Source organism: Filobasidium floriforme (genome assembly GCF_021052385.1).
Source record: "Filobasidium floriforme strain CBS 6241 chromosome Unknown HD553scaffold_27, whole genome shotgun sequence".
Taxonomy (NCBI): Eukaryota; Fungi; Basidiomycota; class Tremellomycetes; order Filobasidiales; family Filobasidiaceae; genus Filobasidium; species Filobasidium floriforme.
The window spans coordinates 404,747-424,373 of NW_025763648.1; the positions used below are offsets into that span (position 1 = coordinate 404,747).

The window sequence follows — 19,627 nt, forward strand, 5'->3', positions numbered from 1 at the left end:
AAGACCGTCGCCCAAGTCTTTAAAATTCCCGTCGGCGCGCGTCCTGGTCAGAGTGTCATAGACGTCTACGATTTGTGGCTGAAAGACGGCGTATCCGAGGTCGTCGGAATGAAAAGGTTGCGATTTTCCCCACATAATGAAACGGGTGAAGATATCCGTTCTCAGCTCCTTAGCGAGATCCGCCCACGCTGAGCGGTCGATCTGCCCGTTAGATATGGGGAACCGTAGACCATAACGGGGTTCAAGATCTCCGGCTGACTCTGATTTGGTAGTCATGTCTCCTTGTGAATACTGTGAGCCTTCTTGTTCATCGAGCTGATGTCCGGTTGCCCAGGCGCTTAGACTTTCGGTCATTGAGGCGTGGGAAGAGTCACTGCGCCCTTCGTCGTCTCCTTCCCGGATTTCCTTGGGATTGCACGACAAGGACGAGGGTTGAGCAAAATCTGGAGGCAGTTCGACGTTTTGCAAAGTATGGATAGTCTCAATCTGCCTCGCTTCAGCGGTCCAGTCCCCAATATCTGGGAACCATCCGCCGACACTGGGATAGGACTGGTCGTCATATACTAGGTCGAAGGGGTTGGACGAGCAAGTATACTGCCCGAGTTGACCCTCCATGATAGAGCAGTAATCTTTTTGATAATATCCGTATCAAGCAGTGACATTCATCTAGAGCCTCGGGGTGCGTTGTGCAAGACAGGAGCTTTCCCTTTTCTTGGTTGGGATAGTACAGCCGGATGTCTATATATCATCAGCTCATGAAAGGAGTGTGGCTAGGAGAACCCCCACGGTGCGAAACTCGACGAGGTTTGTTCAAGAGGCGGTAGCAAGTAAACGAACTTCCTTTATACCGTTCAAGATGCTCGTACAGCACGCCAGCAGCCGGCGGACGCAATCGACACGCGCTGAAGCGGAGAAGGCTTGTGATTGAAGATTCGCGACTCGCTGATCTAACAATTATCATGTTCCCCAATACGGCTAGCCAAACAGAAGTACGCTGTACCATAGTTTGGCGGTGCGGCTCACAAACTAGATGTCAGATCCCAGTACCGCGAAGTCAAATAGACGGTACTTAGAGTGTTTCATAATCGAAATGATCTTTCAACTATGCAATGCTCAAGGTGAGATTTCACCGATCTCGGATCGCTTGGTACGGAATTACATACATGCATTTGTACTTTTAGGGTATACAGATCTAGTCGATCTTTTTCCGTATCGGCGAACCCGATATCGCGCCACGCATAACGAATTCGCCAATGACATTGAGGAAAACGTTGTATGCGATAAGAAGAGATGCGATTGCAAAGTGGCTGATAGACGAGCCGATTTCGAGCCAAGAACCCGTCGTCTGCACTTGGCGGAAGAAGAACAGGCAAATCGCTAGCAACGCCGAGAACAACCAATGATCATTCAAAGCTATATCGACGACCAAGTGTTACGAATAGACTCACGTTCGCTCATCGCTAGCGTCAGCAGGATGAGGGCAAAAGGCGGTAGTCGCTGTCTGGAGCATATGCTCGCAAAGGCCGCCGACAAGAGGATGAAGGGCACGATGATCTTGTACATCAGCAGTGTCGACATGATCGCTGGCTGGAATACCGGAACCAGCCGGTAGACAGGAGCGAGATAGAAGCTTGCGATGCTAGCGACGTTGCCGGTGCAAAAGAAGCCCTGTGCAAGCGTAATCGTAAGCTGTGTCGAAGTTTCGAAAAGATCGCAACACCACTCACCGCATGGACTAAGAACAAAAAAGACAACGCTCTTGCTGCATCTGGAGTCTGTATGAGCCGATATGCTGTCGAATCAGGCGCTCTTGATGTCGTTTCGGAATTCATCCAGACGGCGATGACTGCAGCGTAATTGATGAGGAAGAGAATTTCCCAAGACTGGGATAGCAGGAGATAGCTGGCGGAAAAGGTGTTGTATAGGAGAGCGAGGCGTAGATTCGCGCTCTGACCAGCCTTGAAACCGGAAAACAAGGGGAACAAGATCGAGTAGGCTACAGTAAAACGGACGTTTTAGTTCCGACCCGGTTCGATTTCAACGGTCCCGGCTCACCGAGCAGTATCCATCCAGCGCCTCGTGCGGTCGAATTGATAGGATCTTTCCGACCAAGGCTATATGCAGCCCAGATCGCATAGACTGAAAGGGCGCCGGAGAAGTATAGTTGTACGCCGAACGTCCGCTTCGCTGACGTCCAAGTAAGGTCTGTTGATGTGCAGCTTTTCGAGAAGCAGTAGACGATGAAGCCGTAGTTGATGGCAGCGCCCGCTATGCTAAGATAGGGGTATTACTCAGCGGTTTGCGTATGCTGACGATTCACTTTTCAGGTCTACTTACAGAATGCGCAAGTCTTCATCTCTCTCGACCGGCAAGAGAGCCCATGCAGCCGCGCTGAAGAAGGGGAAACTCTTCCGGCAAAAGTTGGCTAGACTGAGCTCTCCCTGTAAACCCGCTCTTACGCCCAAAGGCAAAAACCCTAGGCACCAGACGATTCGGTGTTTGTACCCCATCTATCAAGCGTCCAAAGTAATCAGCGGTTCGAATAGATAGCACGGACATGAGCATATCACTCACCGCCATAGCGACGAGCGCGCCGGAGTATAACGCTAGTTGGGCCAACCATTTGAGCGCATGAGCGATATTGTGCGTGCGTATCCGGATTCCGCTAGATCCCTCCCATAGGTTGACCAGGATAGCTCTTCCGAGGTAAATGGGAAAGGCAGCGTAGATGGCATGCCAAGGCGACTCCTCAATCACGGCACCAACAATGACCGTCGCTCCGGCTGCAATGGTGAGGATGTCCGCAGGTAGTGCATTCCTCTGCGGAGTAGGCGCGCTCTTGTTGATTCCAAAGACATGCCGGACGTAGAGCAAAATATAGATCCCGAAGAACGTATAGCCTAAAGAGACAATCGACCTCAATTTAGACTGTTCGTAGGTGTCGTAATAGGCTAGACCGTCGAGTGCCATGCCAGCGATCTGTCGTGCCGTTTCTGTTGCGTTCTTGTAATCGCCCGCATCAAGCTGCTGGATAATGGACAATACGGGATCTTCACCATAAACGTCGAGCATACTCGTAAACGGGCGGAAATTCAGTTTTCGAGCGGCAGTCCGTTCTGTTCACGAATCTGGTTGTCAGTCAAGTTCTCATCCTGTAGCGTTTCCAAATACTTACTTTGCTTGGTATCAAACTGCTCCAGTACGCTCTTCGCGTTGCCGAGCATTAACCTAGCTCGGGTCCGTTCGACACCCACAGCCGGTTGCAACAAATCCTCTGGTAAGATCCCTACGCTGTTCTTGGGCCAGTTTCCCCCGACCAAGGCGGCCATCAACATGGTCAGATCGACTTGATCCACGTCCCGCCTCAAAAGTCCGTTGAAACCCCAAGGTTGGGAGACTTGATCGTGCGAGCTGGGTACCGAATCCGTGAGTGGTGATCGGATTCCCGAGCCCCAAGTTATGTAGGGCGTTCGGGTATTGTCCGGGTCTAGATGAAGGCAAGCATGGTGAACTTAGTCAGCTTGGAAGACTGGATGGACTCTGTATACTTGACCTACGTCCATCTCCGTGGTTCCCAATATTGCTCATCCCATGATCAGCGCTACGAATTTAGAAGATTGAAGCCGTCAACCGAATAACCCTATAACACGAGTATTCACACTGTCTAGTGCTTACGTGAACAAGTACGCCGTCCGGTCGTCCTGAAAGAAGAACCGCATTTCTTGTTCCACCTTGCGTACGATGTTATCCACGTATTGTATGCTGTCAATGTACTCCTGTACAGCGAAATATCCTCCAGGAAGGTCAGCCGGGATGCTAACGTCTGTGTCTCGAAAGGGATGTTGATATACTCGCCTTGGAGTGAGGACCGAATCCATGCCCAGTCGTATCTAAACCGAGAAGGTGGAGGAAGAACACGGTTCCCGGTGCTCTCAGACGTCGAGCCAGCTTGTCATCTTGCTGAGCGCGGTGTAATAACGATTGAAATCGATCGAACGAGAATGCGTCTAATCGGGTAGCATCTATAATCGACTGATCCATCAGCCCATGAACCCGACTCAGGTATCATAATGACATCAACCTCGATGACGATAAGGAGACTGACCGCTAGTGAAATCCTCATCGTCCTCGTGGTACATCCACATCAACACCTTCCGATCGGGGTCTAGTGGATCGTCCTCGCGTTTCCCCCCTGGCGGGTGACTGGCGAAGATAGGTAGGATATCGGGCGAGCCGAAAGTGAAGGCTGTAGATGATTGGTTGAGGATAGAGTCGAAGTTTACAGGGTTGTGTTTCCAGCCTGTAGTTGATCACGAGTTGTACGTTGTCAGAGTCGGTAATTGAAACGGAAGTGTTGCTTGGGAAGGCTTACCTTTAAAGACGGCACTTGGGTCTTCCCAGAGACCGCCTAGATAGAGGCGCATAACGTGATCAGCTATTCTTCATCTGGAAGTAACTTTCGAGAACGGGTTTTGCATACCAACCTATAAGAGCAACGTCTAGCAATAAGAGATAAGTCAATAGAACACTCGAGGCAGGTAATCCTTTAATCAAGCTCATACTCACGGCCCGGTCTGCTTTCCGTAGGTACCCTCGCATGAGATATGCCAAAACAACCTCGTTCTTCGATTATGGAGCGGAGATAAGGTGCCATAACTTCTCCGGATGGCAGAGGTATTCGAGGAGAACCAGTCGGGGTGAATACCAGGTCGGCTCGGAGTCCGTCGGCTACGATTACAGGAGGAGTATGTATCAGCGCGATCAAGCTAGTTCATATGATTCCTATACGATCCGCGGCTCACCGACCATCAATACGAGTCTATCTGCTAGTGTTTCGTCTCCTTGTTCGTTCACCGGGTGAGATCGGTCGATGTGAACAATAGGCGAATGGAAATAGGTGTCGAACATGGCCAGGAGGTAGGTCAGGTGTAGGACGAGGCCGAGCCCGACCACCGTACGGGACGATCTCGGGAAAGCGGCCATGATACCGTACGATCAGAAGACTAAGCTGAAGCCGACCAGCTCTATCAGCTGAATGATACGGTAGGCGTTGATGTATGGGATGCGGTCATGTAGATAGACCTGTCGACCAGAGTCATGATTGTGATGTAGGGTGGTCCACGGTACTAGATCACGTGATCAACCTAAACGTCATCACTAGCCTGGGACCTACTCACATCATCAACATTCTCGAGTGATACACTACTAACTATTATATCTATTACCCTATCCTTACTGTTTAAGACGACACCAGACCGGAACTACAAGGGTCGCAAGAACAACGTCTGGTCAGTATGATTTGGCATCGTCTTTGCTATCTGATCCTGATCCGATACCGCATTGTTGAACAGCGGTGCGATTCACTGGGTTCTCGGGTAGACAAGGCTTGAATGCTGAAAACGGTTCGAACACAAAAAGTACGCTCGTGTACCGAACCGTATCATACAGGCGTTCCAGTCTGACCGCATCAACATTGTTATATCTATCCTCAGATTCTCAACACATTCGAGCTGGTTTAAGGTTATCTCGCTCCGCAGCGGCATTTCGACTTCCCCATCAATCTGTCAAATCGACTCCTTACGAAGCGTGTTGACAATACATCTTTTACGACCGCCTCATCTCGCAAACGGCTATATGCAAAACCTGGCATCCTCTACTTAGCCGGAAACACTATCACATCCTTGCCGCAGCCGAATTGCGGTTGTGAATATTCTGCAAAAGCTCCACTTTCGACCTCTCTCGACGCGAAACGCTTCTCGTCAAAATACGTCCGTCGCCAGGCTCGCAGCCAACGCTCCACGTCTCGCAATGAGCGCCGAAGAACCGATCGATATCACAATCACAGGTTCTAGCGAACGGGTCTGGCGCTTCGAACCTTCGCCGGGAAGCCGAGCGGTATGGGAGAATGACATGCTAGTCGAGATGATCTATCGTTACGTCCATCGTCTCGACGGCTCTCGAGCCGTCATCAACGGGATGGTCTTGTGCAAAAGTCGATTTTGGCTCATGGCGAGGATCTTATATCGAGACTGCCATGTCCATGACGTTGTTCAAACATTTCTGGAGGAGTGTTCATTGGTGAGTCTCAGTACGACGTGGATTGAAGCAGGATTGATTCATTTTCAAGCAATGCCCAGGAACGCTTCACTGGATATCTCAACTCTGTGCGAATCCTGCGTCTCGACGGTGACGATCTGCAGCCGGATGGGAACTTCACCGCGAAAGAAGTTGCATCTCGACGACGAGCTCAGATGCCCAACTTGAAGGAGGTCCGTCCAGTTGAATCATGCGACAATCATTCGACCATAGAAAGGACGATCGAAATCGAAGGACAACAAATCGTTGTGGAGCATTTCGTATACCCATTCCGCCTTGATGCTTTAATCGAGACGAACATCTCGGTTGGACCGAGCGACGCACAAACCGAGGGGATCCTGACTGGTGTCAAGATTCGTCCCCACCCCGTCGGCGAGGTTGAAGAAGCACAGCTAGGCTTAGTAATTGCTCTGCTGAACAGGAGACCGTCTCTTGGGCTTAGTATGTCCCAGACTCATCCGTTCGCCAATCTACGTACATTGGAGCTCTTACCGAGTCTCGGCTGGCGCTTCGCCAAGCTCGACCAGCTAGACAGGCTACACACACTGGATCAAATCCTTAGCGTGTGTCCAAGACTGGGCCGACTTGCCTGTCGGCTCAAGGACTCTCCAGTCACAGCAAAGACCCTCAACCGGGTTTTTTCCAAAGGAAAGAACTTGGTATCTGTTCACATCGAGACCCATGGGTTCTTGACACCTTACCTCTCGGCTCTGAGCCGCTTCGAACAGGTGACGCTGGCCTGCACCACGCTGTTGACCGAGACGGATCTTGATCTACTTTATGGTCATGTTAAGCCGGATCAGCCCTTCATACCTCGACTGAGGCATTTCACTTACGGAGTCACTACGGGCTTAATCGATGCCGTTCGGGCGGGGGATACGCCTTGTAACAAGCCCTATTCGGTCGCTCGCTTGATACGAAAGCTACTACCGCGCGACTGTGTTTTCGCGACATCGACGGCTCATTACCACTCTGCCTATGGACTGAAGGAGCCAATGACACAATGGTGGAAGGACTTCACGGGCATCATGGACATCATGATGAAGGAGATCGATCCACCTCAGCCTGCCATTATGCCTCTACCCCGGGAGCCATAGCGGAAAATGGCACAGAAATCCGAACATGGCTTATGGTGAGTCGACGGGTCGACACCGAGAAAGCTTTTCCGATCTGACCGCAGTCACTCTACATATAGTCATGCTCTGCAAACTACCACAAAATAACGTTTCAACTTTCACCCTCGACTTCGAGGTTCACGCGCTTTTATTGCGAGCATTCGGCTCGCAGCCGAATACACCTCAAACATCAGCCCAGGAATCGCAGGATGCGGCGCGACACGATCAAACACATATACACGGATATCTTACGGAACACGACTCAGCTTCAGCTTTTACGAATTACGACTTCCTTCCTCTCCGAACCTATTCTGACCTCATCGCGTGCCAAATAAAGGCACGACCGCAACGAAATGTCTACTTCTCATTCTTTACGTTATCATGTACCATCAGCTCGACAGCGAGTCTTAATGTCATCGGAATGAGATATACGTGCTTCTGTTGTAATGCGATGCAACCGACGGTGATGTCATAACAACGCCAGTAGTGTTACGGCTCCGGCGCAACGGCAGCAGGGGATTACCCGGGACCTACCGACCAATAGCAAGTAAACGCATACTGTAACCCGAGTGGATGGAAGTAAAAACGAAGCAGTATTGTTGATCAACAATAGCGTCCAGATGTTACAAGTGATTTGACCAATTCTATACAAGTCATGCCTCAGTTCAAAGAGCGATCTCGATTCCTTTTCTTTTCGACTTGGCGGACTCTCGTGCAAGACGTCTACTCAAGCCTTGTTGTGCTCGATCTGCCATCGCTCCCACTCGATCAGAGCCAACGAAGCGAGCGCCGGACCATAAGGCATGGGCGTGATAGGAATCTTTCGGTAATGCTCCTCATCATGACCCATGCCGGTCCCGAAGGAGACATTGTCGAGTTGACCGTCAGGGCGGATGTTGTTGATCACTCCCTGTAATGCGGCATCGGCACATTGCAAGTACTTTTCGCCTTGAATCAGACCCTACGAGCGTTGGCAGCGGAATGTAAGCCACAATTCGATGGCATGAGCCGACGAAACTTGTACTTACCAATCTCAACCCCATGTAGATCCCTGCAGCAAACCCGGCCGTAGCGCTCGTCTCCACGTAGCTCTCCCGGTCGACCAACAACGTGTTCCACATGCCCGACTCCCTTTCCTGCACCCTTAACAGCGCGTCGACTTGTTTCTTGAACGTGCTGACCAAGAACCTCCTCAGCGGATCTTGCTCGCCGAACGTGCGGTCGTGCTTCTTGGCATCTTCCGCCAACAGCTCGATGAAGAGGGGGATTGAGATGGTGATCCAGCAGTTACCTCGGGCCCAGAGCGCCTTGGCAAAGTTGTGACCGACGGTGACCTTTTCCGGGGTGAATTCCCAACCGTGGAACCAGAGACCGGTGACCGTGTCCATAAGATACTGGATGTGAAGCATGAACTGGTATTTTGCTGCAGAGTCGATTGACGGTAATCATCTCAGTCAACATGCTCAGATTTCCTCAGCTCTCAAACTCACCTTCCTCAATGTACTGGGGCCGATCGAACAAGATCCCAATCTTCGCCAACGGGATGACTGCGTTGTTCAACAAACCGCTTTCAATCAGTCTCATACTAGAAGATAACCTCACGATAAGAGAAGCGAAAACTAACCGGACATCATCAGGGTATCGTCCCAAAGTTGGTCCTTGTTGACCTCGAGGTACGTGATATGCTGGAATCCTCCCTCTTCCGTCCCTGTTGGAGCCCGAAGCAGGGCATCATCAGCCTAGACTCTCAGTAACGTTTGGACCCGCATGATCAAGAAGGTTATCGACTTACTGGGCAACTCGTTCATGATCCACTCTGCCCACTCGTCCAACCACTTCACCCACAGCTTCTTCTCCTCGACCTTCTCCTTGCCTTGCTCATCGACGACGAGGTTGTCCGAGACGATGCACGCCAGACTGTAAAAGGGGGACATGGTGTTGATGTTCTTGGGAGCGCCTTTGCCCTTCCACACATCGTTTTGCAGGCGGAACCATGAGAGGGCGGTCTGCAGGGAGTAGCTCGCTGCGGATGACGAGGGTGTCAAGGCAGCGTGCTAGACCAGGCGAGAATAAGGATGTCTGATTAGGAACTTGCAGATGCTTATGGGAGTTTCTGACATCGGCTTACATGATACAGTCCTGTAAGGGCGATTCCGTGGGCTGCACCGGTTTCAAAAGTGATGCTCGAGATCAGCTGGATATCCTGAGGGCTCTTCGCTTTCGTCGAACCGCTTACTCCACTCCCATCCTCCGAACCCTTTCGTATCGATGACGGTACCATCAGGGACTGCATTTCAAGTTAAGAGATCGGCCAGATCAATACGCTAAAGATATATATCTGGGACACGGCTATGCCTACTCACTGGTCATGAGGAACTCTCCCGTCTCATCTTTGATGTTGACCAGTCCTTCAGTGAGACTTCGGATCAGTTGTTCGGCTCGTTCGATAGTCAAGGTGGACATTCCGTTGGTGTTGCGCTGAAGTTGATGAGAGATGATAGAGCAGATTCGTATGCCTGAGTTACGTCAACAGTTCAAAATGGCCAGTGGAAGAGCAAGTTGGGTGTTGATTGCTTGGGCTTGAATGTCGTTGTGACAACAGCCCCTGAACAACGTATATCGACCTGGAGTTTCGGCTCAAAGTTACAGCAGCGAACGGTCTATGTTCGTACCCTCTTCCCGCTCAAGGTCGGTGCAAAGATATCGACTTTGCGCCGAAAGACGACGTATCGTGGGAGGTACAGATCTTGACAAATGCTGAGACTCGCTGGAGATGGAGGTGTCGCCAACTTCGTCCCTTCGGTCAAATCGGTTTCATCGGCTTCATACGCACAGGAGGTCGATCGCTTTGACCGGTCCGGGGTAAGCCTTCTAGCGCGGAACCGGCCCGCTTAAGCGAAAGGAAAAGCTTCCGTTCCCCCCCGAGAGGTGTGGAGAACGTTTCAAGGGGGGCGGTCGTGATCCGCGCTCTGATCAGAGCTTTTCCTAGCAACGGGCTCGACCTTCTGCTGATCTCCACACCTCGTCCTTTTTCGCAGCCATCATTCTGCACCTACGACTCGTGACCTATGATCGCCAGACCGATCCAACCTTGTTGTTCTTCTTGCGAACCGGAAATAGCGCCTGGACCCGCTCGCTCCGGGCAAAAAGCCTCTCACGCGCTCCATCGCCCTCGGTCGATATCCCGTCATCTAGCACGGCTCCGACCGACAAGTCCCCGACCATACGCTCCTCACCGACACCCCCTTCTTTGACGCTGGTCTCGTATGAATGACGGTGCGATACATCTCCCATGTAGCCCGGGGGCCTTTTGCCAAGCCCGTCCCCTGACCGGTGCACATGCGACCTCCCTCTGGCCCGAACATATGGTTCTTTTTCCGATCATCCCGAACGAGTCACGGGGAGACGGCGCTGAATTGAAACGCCTCGCTGCTCTTGCTGTGTCAGGGGGATGATCGGCTGCCTTTTTGGCTCGTCTCCTACCAGACGAACAGACTCGGTGTAAAGATACTTCAATTCGAGGTAAGAACGGCCCGGGGTGCCGTGGGGTAGGAGGCAGGTGAGCAGAGAACGTCGACAGACGCTGTCTGATCGCTCAGCAAAGACCGAAGGGATATATACACGAACACCGCGGGACCCCCTTACTAGTCTGTGGGGTACGAGAAACCCCTCTACTGTTCGCTCATCAGTATCGGTACACCACCATCACTTCAACTATGACGACTCCATACAACCATCACGACGAGAAGAAACTCTCGACCGAACACCTCGAAGGTGGCATCCACGCTGACGATGTGGAGAACGCGCTCGATGACAAGCACGTCGAGGGCGGCAAGAAGAAGGGAGTCAACACGCAACTAGACGATGCTGCCGCTCTTTTGGCCGCACACGGTGGGCATATCGAGTACACTCCCGAGGAGAACAAGCGGGTGTTGCGGATGGTCGATCTTTACGTCTGCGTACCGGTGAGCTTTGGTCATGGAAAGGCTCGTTTGAGTTGACGAGCGTAGGGACTGACCCGGGGTCTTTACCATCAGATGTGTCTGGTCTACTGGCTGCAGCAGCTCGACAAGTCCAGGTGCGACATCTCGACCATCGATTTCTCGTTATCCTCGAGTGCTAACGCATCCTCTTCCTGGTCCGACATGTCTTGATCCGATCCGCCAGTGTATCTTACGCTGCCGTGTTTGACCTCCGAGAATCGACCGGTCTCGTCGGGACGCAATACTCGTGGCTGTCCTCAGGCGTTTACGTCGCTCAATTGGTCTTCCAGCCACTGAGTAGTTACGCCTTGATCGTCTTCCCTGGTGAGTTTGAGGCAAGATCGTCATGTCTGGAACACTCCAGCTGATCCCGGTCGCTATCGCAGTGAAATACTGGGTCATGTTCAACTTTACGGCTTGGAGTATTTGTACCGCTGCTACCGCCGCCGCCACCAACTTTACCGGTCTCATCATCTGTCGGATCCTCTTAGGAATGTTTGAGGCAACGATTCTCCCCTCGTTCATTCTGTACGTGGTAATCGTTCCAGTGATTGGTATTGTAGAAACACCCTAATGGATGTGGCAACTACAGCGTAACGCAAATGTGGTGGACTCGACGAGGTGAGTCTGCCTCTTATATATACCCTATCCAGAGTTGCGTACTGAACGAACTTGATGCTAGAACAATCGTACAGGACCATCGCATGGCAAGTCGCCAACTCCATGGCGGCCATCCTGGGACCCCTCCTGTCTTACGGTGTCGGCCACGCCAAGACCGGGTTGAAGCCTTACCAAAGCATCTTCCTCTGTCTGGGTCTCGTCTCCCTCGGCCTGACCTCAGTGGTCTGGTGGCTCATGCCCAACTCGCCTACGACCGCCAAGTTCTTGAAGAACGGTAACGACAGGTTGATCGCCATCGAGAGGTTGAGGGAGAACAACACCGGAACCAAGTCTTCCAAATGGCAATGGTACCAGGTCAAGGAGACTTTTATCGACCCCAAGAGTAAGTCCGGGTCGCATCAGGAATTGCATGACTGCGGGACATTTCTGACGCTATTTCTCTGCGCTTATCTAGCCTGGCTCTGGGCTGCGATGTATGTCTGCTGTGCCACCCCGTCCGGTGGATTCGGAGCTTTCGGAGGGATCATCACCAAGGGTCTCGGTTTCACCTCTTTCAAAGGTGAGCCCACATTTCGTGCTACTAATCGCGTAAACCGTTCCCCAAGTACTTATCAATTCGACCGGGATCTTCGTGCAGCCATCTTGATGCAAATCCCTACCGGGGCGCTTCAGATCGTCACCTTGCTGCTCGGTATCTGGATCACCAACAGGTTCAAGATGCGATGGCCCGTACTTGCGTGAGTCTAGCAATCGTCTGAATGCCAACATGCTGCAACAGACCGCTGATTTTCTGGCTCTTATAGCTTCCTCTGTTTGCCTCCTATCGCTGGTGCCACCGGTCTGCTCAAGGTCCCCCGGGACCAGCCCAACGATTTGCTCGGATGTTATTACGTTGCCATGCTTCTCGGTGCTTTGCAACGTGAGTAATGTTTGCGGTCATTAGGCCGTCAAGTCATAACACAGTTGCTAACACTCTGCTGTACCTATGCACTACAGCCCTTCTGTATACGTGGGCCAACTTGAACGCTGCTGGGTCTACCAAGCGGGTTGTCACCACTGCCATCATGTTCGTCTTCCAGTGTGTCGGTAACGTAAGTTCTCCCGTCTATCCTTAGGTTCCTCTACGGTAACATCTCATTGACGTCTTTCGTTTCTTGCCATCATGCAGATCATCGGACCCCAAGTCTACCTGGCGAAAGAGAACCCCTACTACTTTACCGGTCTCAAAGTCGACATCGCCTGCTGGGCCTGCCTCTTCGTCCTCATCCTCACCCAAGCCGCCTACCTGACCTACCTGAACAAGAAGAAGGAGAAGCAGAGGGCCGCCCTCGGTCTGCCTACCGACCTGAAGGACATCTCGCTCATGTCCAGTGCCGAAGCTGCCGCTTACAAGATCGAGCTCAAGGAGATCTTGCGGGCTCAAGGGTTCGATGAGAACAAGCTCAACGATTCTGCCTTTGGGGATCTGACCGATTGGGAGAGTGGTACGTTCTTGACATCGGACTATTAACAATCCATGCTAACCCATCACATTGCCTTGCTTCCGATAGTGCATTTCCGATACGTCATCTGATCGTCGTTCTGGCCTGCTTTCTATATTCGGACTTCTTTAAATAACTTTGGTGAAAGGCTTCAAATCGATTGCGGTTGTACAGTATATTACACTCTTCGTCAAAATATGTCAGACGGGAAAAAACGAAAGATTTGCTTTGGGTGTCGAGCTATATGAATGACATGGATGCATGGATAGGGATGGCGACAGGCGCAGTCAAACAAGCGCTGCGTAGATTGCTGATTTGCCTCCGGCTGTGGCTTTGTCGATCGTGCCGTAAGTGACGTCACCTCCTGGCGTCGTCGCTGTGTGGAGTGTGGAGTGTATATTTGCTTCCGCTGAGATTGGCAAACCCGCTCTCCAGCTGACCTTTGCATGAATCGACGACCTGTGCCAGAGATTACTGGATGATGGATGATGATGGTTTCCTCTGGACAACCCACACAAACACTCATAATCACCCTGAAAAGACCTTATATACATATATTGTTGCTAGCGGGAGGATACGAGAGAAGAGAATAACCACAACCCGAGCGACAACTTCGCCATGTTCGGACTTCCAGCCGCTTTTTACGTCGATGACGATACCAGGCGTCGGGAAGCCATCTCCCGAAGAGCCTCGTTAGCATCCAATGCGCAGTCGACCAAGTCTCCTCAGGGATCGATCAGTCTGCCTGCGAGTAGGATCCCGAGTAGGGCGACCAGTCGAAAGCCGAGTCTTTCCGGGGTCGGTGAGATGGATGGAGAGGAAGATCAGACGGTTCCACACACACGTACCGTGAGTTGTCGTTTGCTACTACCTCAGCGACATTCGAGCTGACTTCAGGTAAGCTTGTGACGGAATAGGCCGACGACGTGGTCGACATCATCACTCGATCGTTCGCCTCGTTTCTCAACGTCAAGCCTCCGCCTCAACCAGCATCGAAACCGCCCACTGCCTCAGTAACACAGCCCGCCAGTCCACGCCCTGCATCAACAAAGAGCTCTGCAGCCGAGACTGAGGATTCTAAAGGCAAAGGCAACGGCAAAGGCAAAGGAAAAGCCCGAGCTCTTCCCCAAGATGCTTCAGCGGATGAACCACCTGTAGACTCCGGTCTGGGAAGTGCTACGGCCGACCCGGATTTCCGATTCGGAGGAGCTACTTCCACGTCGACTTTACCTTGGGAACAAGGATCAGGGTCATCTTCCCGGTACAACAAGGGAGAGCTCGTCTTCTGCAAGAGCCAAGTCTTTGTACATCCCAGCAAGAAGCGTGATGACAATATCCCCGGGTACTTGGGTCTGGCTTCGGTCAAGCTCGAGGATCAGACGCAAGGGAGGTCCGAGCAGGGCCAGCAAGATGATCGGGATCAGAGCGCAAAAACGGGACCGACGACGATGGTCTTGTTCTGGGTCCCGGCTAGTGTGGTAGAAGGACTCGATGAGGAGGATGGGTACCTCAAGGTCTCTGAGCGGGCGGACAAGATCTTGCAACAACGGGCTGGGGTCGCGGATTCGAACTCGGAAAAAGCGCATTCCGAGAGTGAAGGGGACCGAGACGAGGATGAAGGTCAGTCAAAATTGATGCGAGAGGATGTGATCATCGAAACTCACCTTTTTGTTCTGCGTTTGTTTTGTTTGTGACAGGCTATGTCATCGTGACAGTTCCGCCTTCTACCACGGCGGGTCACATTCCTCTATCCCCACACGACACGTCCAACCACCGCATGTTCTCGCCATCACCTACCTTGTCCTCCCGATCGTCCTTGCGATCCGCTACCGTCAAATCCAGCGTGTCGTACCCCAGCGTCTATGCGGACAACAACGACAACTCGAGGACGGACGCTAGCAGTCTCTTGCTCGTTTCCGAGGGAGGCGAGCTTCTGAAAGACGAATTCGCACCAGACGGGAGGATGGAGCGGGACGTGTCCAGGGGCGAGAGTGCGAGAAAGATGGCAGAGACTAGGAGGCGGAAAGAGATGGAATACGCTTGGAGCGTGCCTATGGAGGAGATTTACAGTATCTTGGTCTACGCGCCGAGTTTGGGTCAGTGGTATGGGAGTATCACCGTCAAGTAGGTCATCCAGCTTCGTTCACATCGCGTCACCGACCGAGTTGCTGACCTGAATTCATAATTTAGCCTACTCGAAGGTCTTTCCATGCCCAGCCTGTATTTCCACGACGAAGAGTCCCCGACGACGCTGGAGATCCTCAAGACCTCGCGATCGAGCACGAGTTTGGCGACTACCGGATCCGGTCCCGAGACTCCCGAAGCCTCTCAAAGATCAAAGGTGCCCTGGGGTGCCACGCCGTTGTTCTCCGCTCTGCGATCTCACGCGGAGATCCTTCGATCCAGGTTGGAGCCTAGGTTGTTCCTCGTGAATCCTTCGAAATCAGATAGAGAAGTTCACGAGATCGATCTAGGGGATTCGGCGGAGAACGATCGGGTCTTGCCCAAGGTCGGGACATCCAGCGATAGCAACAATGCCGAGCGCAAGGCTTATCCTCCCAAGGCTATCTTCCCCGAGCCTACTAGCAGCAATCCTACAGGCGATTTCCCTGCGGCGACGTTCCTGCATCCGACCAGAACACAGCTGTTGTCGGGCTTTTCCCAGTTGACGCAGAGAGCCAAGAGCCTGACTCGGGACATCTTGAGCCAGCCGTTCGCCGAACCGATCGTCACGCATCTGCCGGCTCCGGTGCGTGATTTAGTGAATCCGTCGTCCGAATGGGAAGCCAGAAAGACCGGGGACAAGAAGAGCAATGTCGCTGGCGAATTCGAGTCGGCGCGTGTATATCTTGCGTGAGTGCAATAGATCGTTACCATTAGTCGTCATCGCTGAGCGTGATCTGTTTTATAGTCGCTGGGCACGGGTTGTCGCCGAAGAAGGCGAGCGTTCTCGCAAAGCTGAATTGGCAGCCAAAGCGCGTCGTGGTCTGTCGCAGACGGACAGTGGCACGGAAGCACGCAGCGACCTGGGCGTGTTCGAATTGATTCGGAGCGTAAAGGCAGGTGGAGAACCGCCCGTCACTACGAGGGTAACGGGGAACCCTGTCAAGATGGACGAGATCTGGGAGTGGCATTCAAAAGGATTCGAGGAGACGCTCTTCCGCAAAGAGATCTTCCGGAGAGGGGCCGCTGCGGGCGAAGCAAGACGTTGGGCATGGGAAGTGATGCTCGGCGTCATAGGCTGGGATATCGGTCTCGGAATTGAGAGCTCACGAGCTGCCGAGCTGCGTCAAGCCGTTCGTGATCAGAAAAAGTCCGAGTACGAGCGCTTGAAGGGCAAATGGCGGGGGTCCAGCGAGCAAGGAATGGAGAGGGACAAGGAGGAATGGCACCGGATCGACGTGAGTTTGCGACTCGAGGTTCTTTGACCCAGCTAGTCTGCCTGACTTGGGGTTTCAGGTCGCTATACACAACCCTGAATTGGTTCTCGTTCTGCAACAACAGGTCGATTGTCGCCGAACAGACAGGGATCAGCCCATGTTTGCGGTGCCCTCGAATCTCCGCGGAGAGGAGGAAAAGGAAGGTGGCGGCGCGGGCGACGCACACGGCTCGGAAGCAGAGGAAGGTAGCCAGACCGCGCTGAATCGTAAGTCGTCCATCGTAATAGCTCGAGTCCGACATAGCTGACACGATCTGTTCCGATCCATTCAGAGCATATTGCCGCCCTTCGCGTCATCCTAATGACCTACCACGTCTACTCGCCAGAGCTCGGCTACGTGCAAGGTATGAGTGACTTGCTCAGCCCAATCTACGTCGTATACGAGGGAGACGAGGCGGCCAGCTTTTGGGCGTTCTGTGGGTGGATGAGGCAGATGGTAAGTTTGACTATTCGTAAGCGGAACGGGAATGAGCAACTGATTCCAGGCTGTGTCTCCGACAGGACGTCAACTTCTTGCGAGACCAAAGCGGGATGAGGCAAAAGTTGAGCACTCTCCAGCAGCTCATCAACGTCATGGACCCGCAACTGTATCGCAAGCTGGGTAAGTCTGGTCTCTATCCCTACGCGGCGACCGTTGACGCGGACCTTCGGCATGTCATGATACTGCAGAACGGACGAATTGCACCTCGATGTTCATCTGCTTCCGATGGCTCCTGTGAGTACCTCTTCCTTACCCGAGTTTGTCAGAAAGATCATGTGCTGATGTGCTGATGCGCGCCCGCCTGCATAGCATCGCGTTCAAACGGGAATTCAATTTCCCCGATGTCATTCGTCTATGGGACGTGAGTATTCCGATACCATGCCGTTGTCCAGTGCCAGCGATGCTGACATTTCTCTCTCATTCCCCAGGTTCTGTTCACAACCTACTACTCGGATTCGTTTGAGCAGTTTGTCGCTCTGGCAGTCTTGCACTCTCATCGTGATGTGATCATCAGGTATCTCGTCGAATTCGACGAGTGCTTGAAGTACTGCAACCAGCTGACGGGAACCGTAAGTTTGGTTCGCGCCTCAAAGACCACTACAAACAGCTGACGATCCTGCGTGCGCTGCGCTGCCAGATCGATCTCGAGTCCACGTTGGCACAAGCAGAAGTCTTATTCCTCTCGTTCCGTAGCATGGTGGAAGAGGTTGACCGGAACGAGTTGGTCCGAGCCGGACAAGCTGGGCTGCTGGAACAGGACAACACGCTGAGAAAGCGACGAGGAAGTGTCAGCACGATCGGATCGGAGCCGAAGCGAGATCTGGTCAGCGATGACCTGAGGGATCTGCTCGTAGGGTGGAGCAGTCGGACGTGAGTGCAGTCGGGATCTTGGTAATATTGCTGTCGGTGCATCGATTGTAGAGGTTGCGTCAATCTTGTATGCTAGGAATTGTTGTGACATTGCCACATATTAGTAGTACTCAGAGCAAATCCAGCACCTTCGCAGACACCTCCCAAGGAGTCTTGTTCTTAGCTAATCCCCCTAGGAAAACGGCTAGGCATGAGGATATGAGGTACTAGATCGAAAGTGATCTTATAGTACACTATGCGGACCGGCGGTTTCCAAAATCGCTCTCGAACGTGTTTACTACCCGTCATGTTCAGGCATCTATGTCTCAAATAAGAAAGACCTTCCCCGGGACGATGACCTGTGCAAAGCAATTGTCGATAAGGAGCATGGCGAGGATATCAACATTTGAGCTGGCATATTGCGCAGCATCTGCCCCATAACTGCTGTACATCTGACGACTCGGTGCCACAGTGAGGAACAGTCGCAACAGAGGCAGCCAAGCCGATGGTCCCATTCTCGCAAGACTCTGACTGACCTTGAACGCATACCCAGCCGTCAGTCCGAAATCACCCTGCAATAGACAGCTGTGATATGGATTTATGGTTCTGCGATTACGCCAAACTCTAGCCATCCCAGATCAAGATGTGACAGTCAGACCAACATACCATCAACAGAGCTTCGCGCGTGATTGTTTGCCGTGACTGTGAAGCAAACAGTGAGACCTCACCGTATACCCTGCATGGCAGTCTGCCTTCTCTGTCGATTTAGTACGGCAGCCGGAATACGTTATGATATTGTAAAGTCTGGCCTCGCATCAACAAATGTATTCTACCGCGTGTCTGTCCTCGGAGCAGAGACCTCTGAGCACATTGACAAGCGTATCGTCCGCAACCTAAACTGACAGATGCTCACGACCGTCCATACCATACCTGCTGACCCTGTAGGCGATAGTGGATGTCCCTGACAAGACTGGAGCGCGACTGAAACGGTCTAGAGTTTCCGAAGCCGCCCAACTTGAACACCATCCTTCTCGGACCGCATGAACCTTCGTCCTGCATGACGCTCCTCCCCCCGATGTTCATGAACCTCGGACAGTCCGTACATGTGGCGAATTTCGGGTGTCAAGTACGCCACGGCCGCACAACGGCGAAGCTGCGTACTGTATTTGTGGGGCACCGTCATCGCCGGAAGAACGCTGGTACCACATGCCGGGGGGCGAGGAGGACATCGGGAACAGCGGCAGATGATCTGATGCCATTTCGAGCTGCTGCGTCCTCGTCTGCTCCATGGCTGTGCGCGAGGAGGCGTCGTGTTGGAGAAGATACGGTTCCGCGCGATCTTACCGAGGTCTGTCCGAAGCTGTTGTGCCTGGCTCAGCAGCCGCGTGTTGGGATGGATGGACCTTTTTCTCGGGCTTCCCCTTCCCCCGCGCCCGCCTGGCTGATCGCTGACACTTCCGTGTGCTACAGGTACCGAGAAGGGCAGCTGATCGTCTCCCCCCGCACACACAAGCATGTTTCGGCCAGTCTTCGGTGACGGAGAGGTAGAGGGTCCCCATACA

The 19,627-nt window shown here is 52.7% G+C and overlaps 5 protein-coding genes across 5 annotated transcripts; 3 read left to right on the forward strand and 2 right to left on the reverse strand.

Annotated features, from left to right (window-relative positions):
• Positions 1-1,192: 1,192 nt before the first annotated feature.
• Positions 1,193-5,045, reverse strand: HD553DRAFT_337557 (alkaline phosphatase-like protein; the record flags this gene model as incomplete). Its single annotated transcript, XM_046182294.1, has 15 exons — positions 4,803-5,045; positions 4,567-4,728; positions 4,485-4,499; positions 4,373-4,408; positions 4,106-4,300; positions 3,856-4,022; positions 3,676-3,776; positions 3,558-3,601; positions 3,176-3,487; positions 2,575-3,116; positions 2,338-2,510; positions 2,056-2,273; positions 1,728-1,996; positions 1,449-1,668; positions 1,193-1,413 (listed from the first exon to the last, which is right to left on the reverse strand). Exons 1-15 carry the CDS (start codon positions 4,981-4,983, stop codon positions 1,193-1,195), a joined length of 2,856 nt encoding a protein of 951 aa, XP_046033050.1. The 5' UTR covers positions 4,984-5,045.
• A 763-nt stretch (positions 5,046-5,808) lies between these two features.
• HD553DRAFT_346066 (uncharacterized protein) lies at positions 5,809-7,193 on the forward strand (the record flags this gene model as incomplete). Its single annotated transcript, XM_046183163.1, has 2 exons — positions 5,809-6,078; positions 6,138-7,193. 2 exons carry the CDS (start codon positions 5,809-5,811, stop codon positions 7,191-7,193), a joined length of 1,326 nt encoding a protein of 441 aa, XP_046033051.1.
• Positions 7,194-7,826: 633 nt separating this feature from the next.
• Positions 7,827-10,001, reverse strand: HD553DRAFT_332701 (putative glycosyl hydrolase family 88 protein). The gene is made up of 8 exons (XM_046182071.1): positions 9,575-10,001; positions 9,448-9,498; positions 9,340-9,371; positions 9,004-9,265; positions 8,836-8,919; positions 8,702-8,758; positions 8,240-8,634; positions 7,827-8,172 (listed from the first exon to the last, which is right to left on the reverse strand). The coding sequence occupies exons 1-8, from the start codon at positions 9,672-9,674 to the stop codon at positions 7,939-7,941; spliced, it is 1,215 nt and encodes a 404-aa protein (XP_046033052.1). The 5' UTR covers positions 9,675-10,001; the 3' UTR covers positions 7,827-7,938.
• A 662-nt stretch (positions 10,002-10,663) lies between these two features.
• On the forward strand, positions 10,664-13,528 carry HD553DRAFT_364065 (major facilitator superfamily domain-containing protein). Its single transcript, XM_046184041.1, has 11 exons — positions 10,664-11,176; positions 11,249-11,289; positions 11,379-11,518; positions 11,581-11,722; positions 11,787-11,815; positions 11,877-12,197; positions 12,270-12,374; positions 12,453-12,552; positions 12,619-12,734; positions 12,812-12,906; positions 12,984-13,528. The coding sequence occupies exons 1-11, from the start codon at positions 10,928-10,930 to the stop codon at positions 13,323-13,325; spliced, it is 1,680 nt and encodes a 559-aa protein (XP_046033053.1). The 5' UTR covers positions 10,664-10,927; the 3' UTR covers positions 13,326-13,528.
• A 1,045-nt stretch (positions 13,529-14,573) lies between these two features.
• HD553DRAFT_277741 (GTPase-activating protein gyp7) lies at positions 14,574-18,090 on the forward strand (the record flags this gene model as incomplete). Its single annotated transcript, XM_046178007.1, has 12 exons — positions 14,574-14,657; positions 14,721-14,889; positions 15,306-15,420; positions 15,487-16,149; positions 16,208-16,697; positions 16,801-16,942; positions 17,008-17,171; positions 17,237-17,336; positions 17,405-17,450; positions 17,526-17,577; positions 17,645-17,785; positions 17,854-18,090. Coding segments are annotated over 12 exons (2,403 nt in total), but the record flags the coding sequence as incomplete, so codon positions are not given.
• Positions 18,091-19,627: the final 1,537 nt, after the last annotated feature.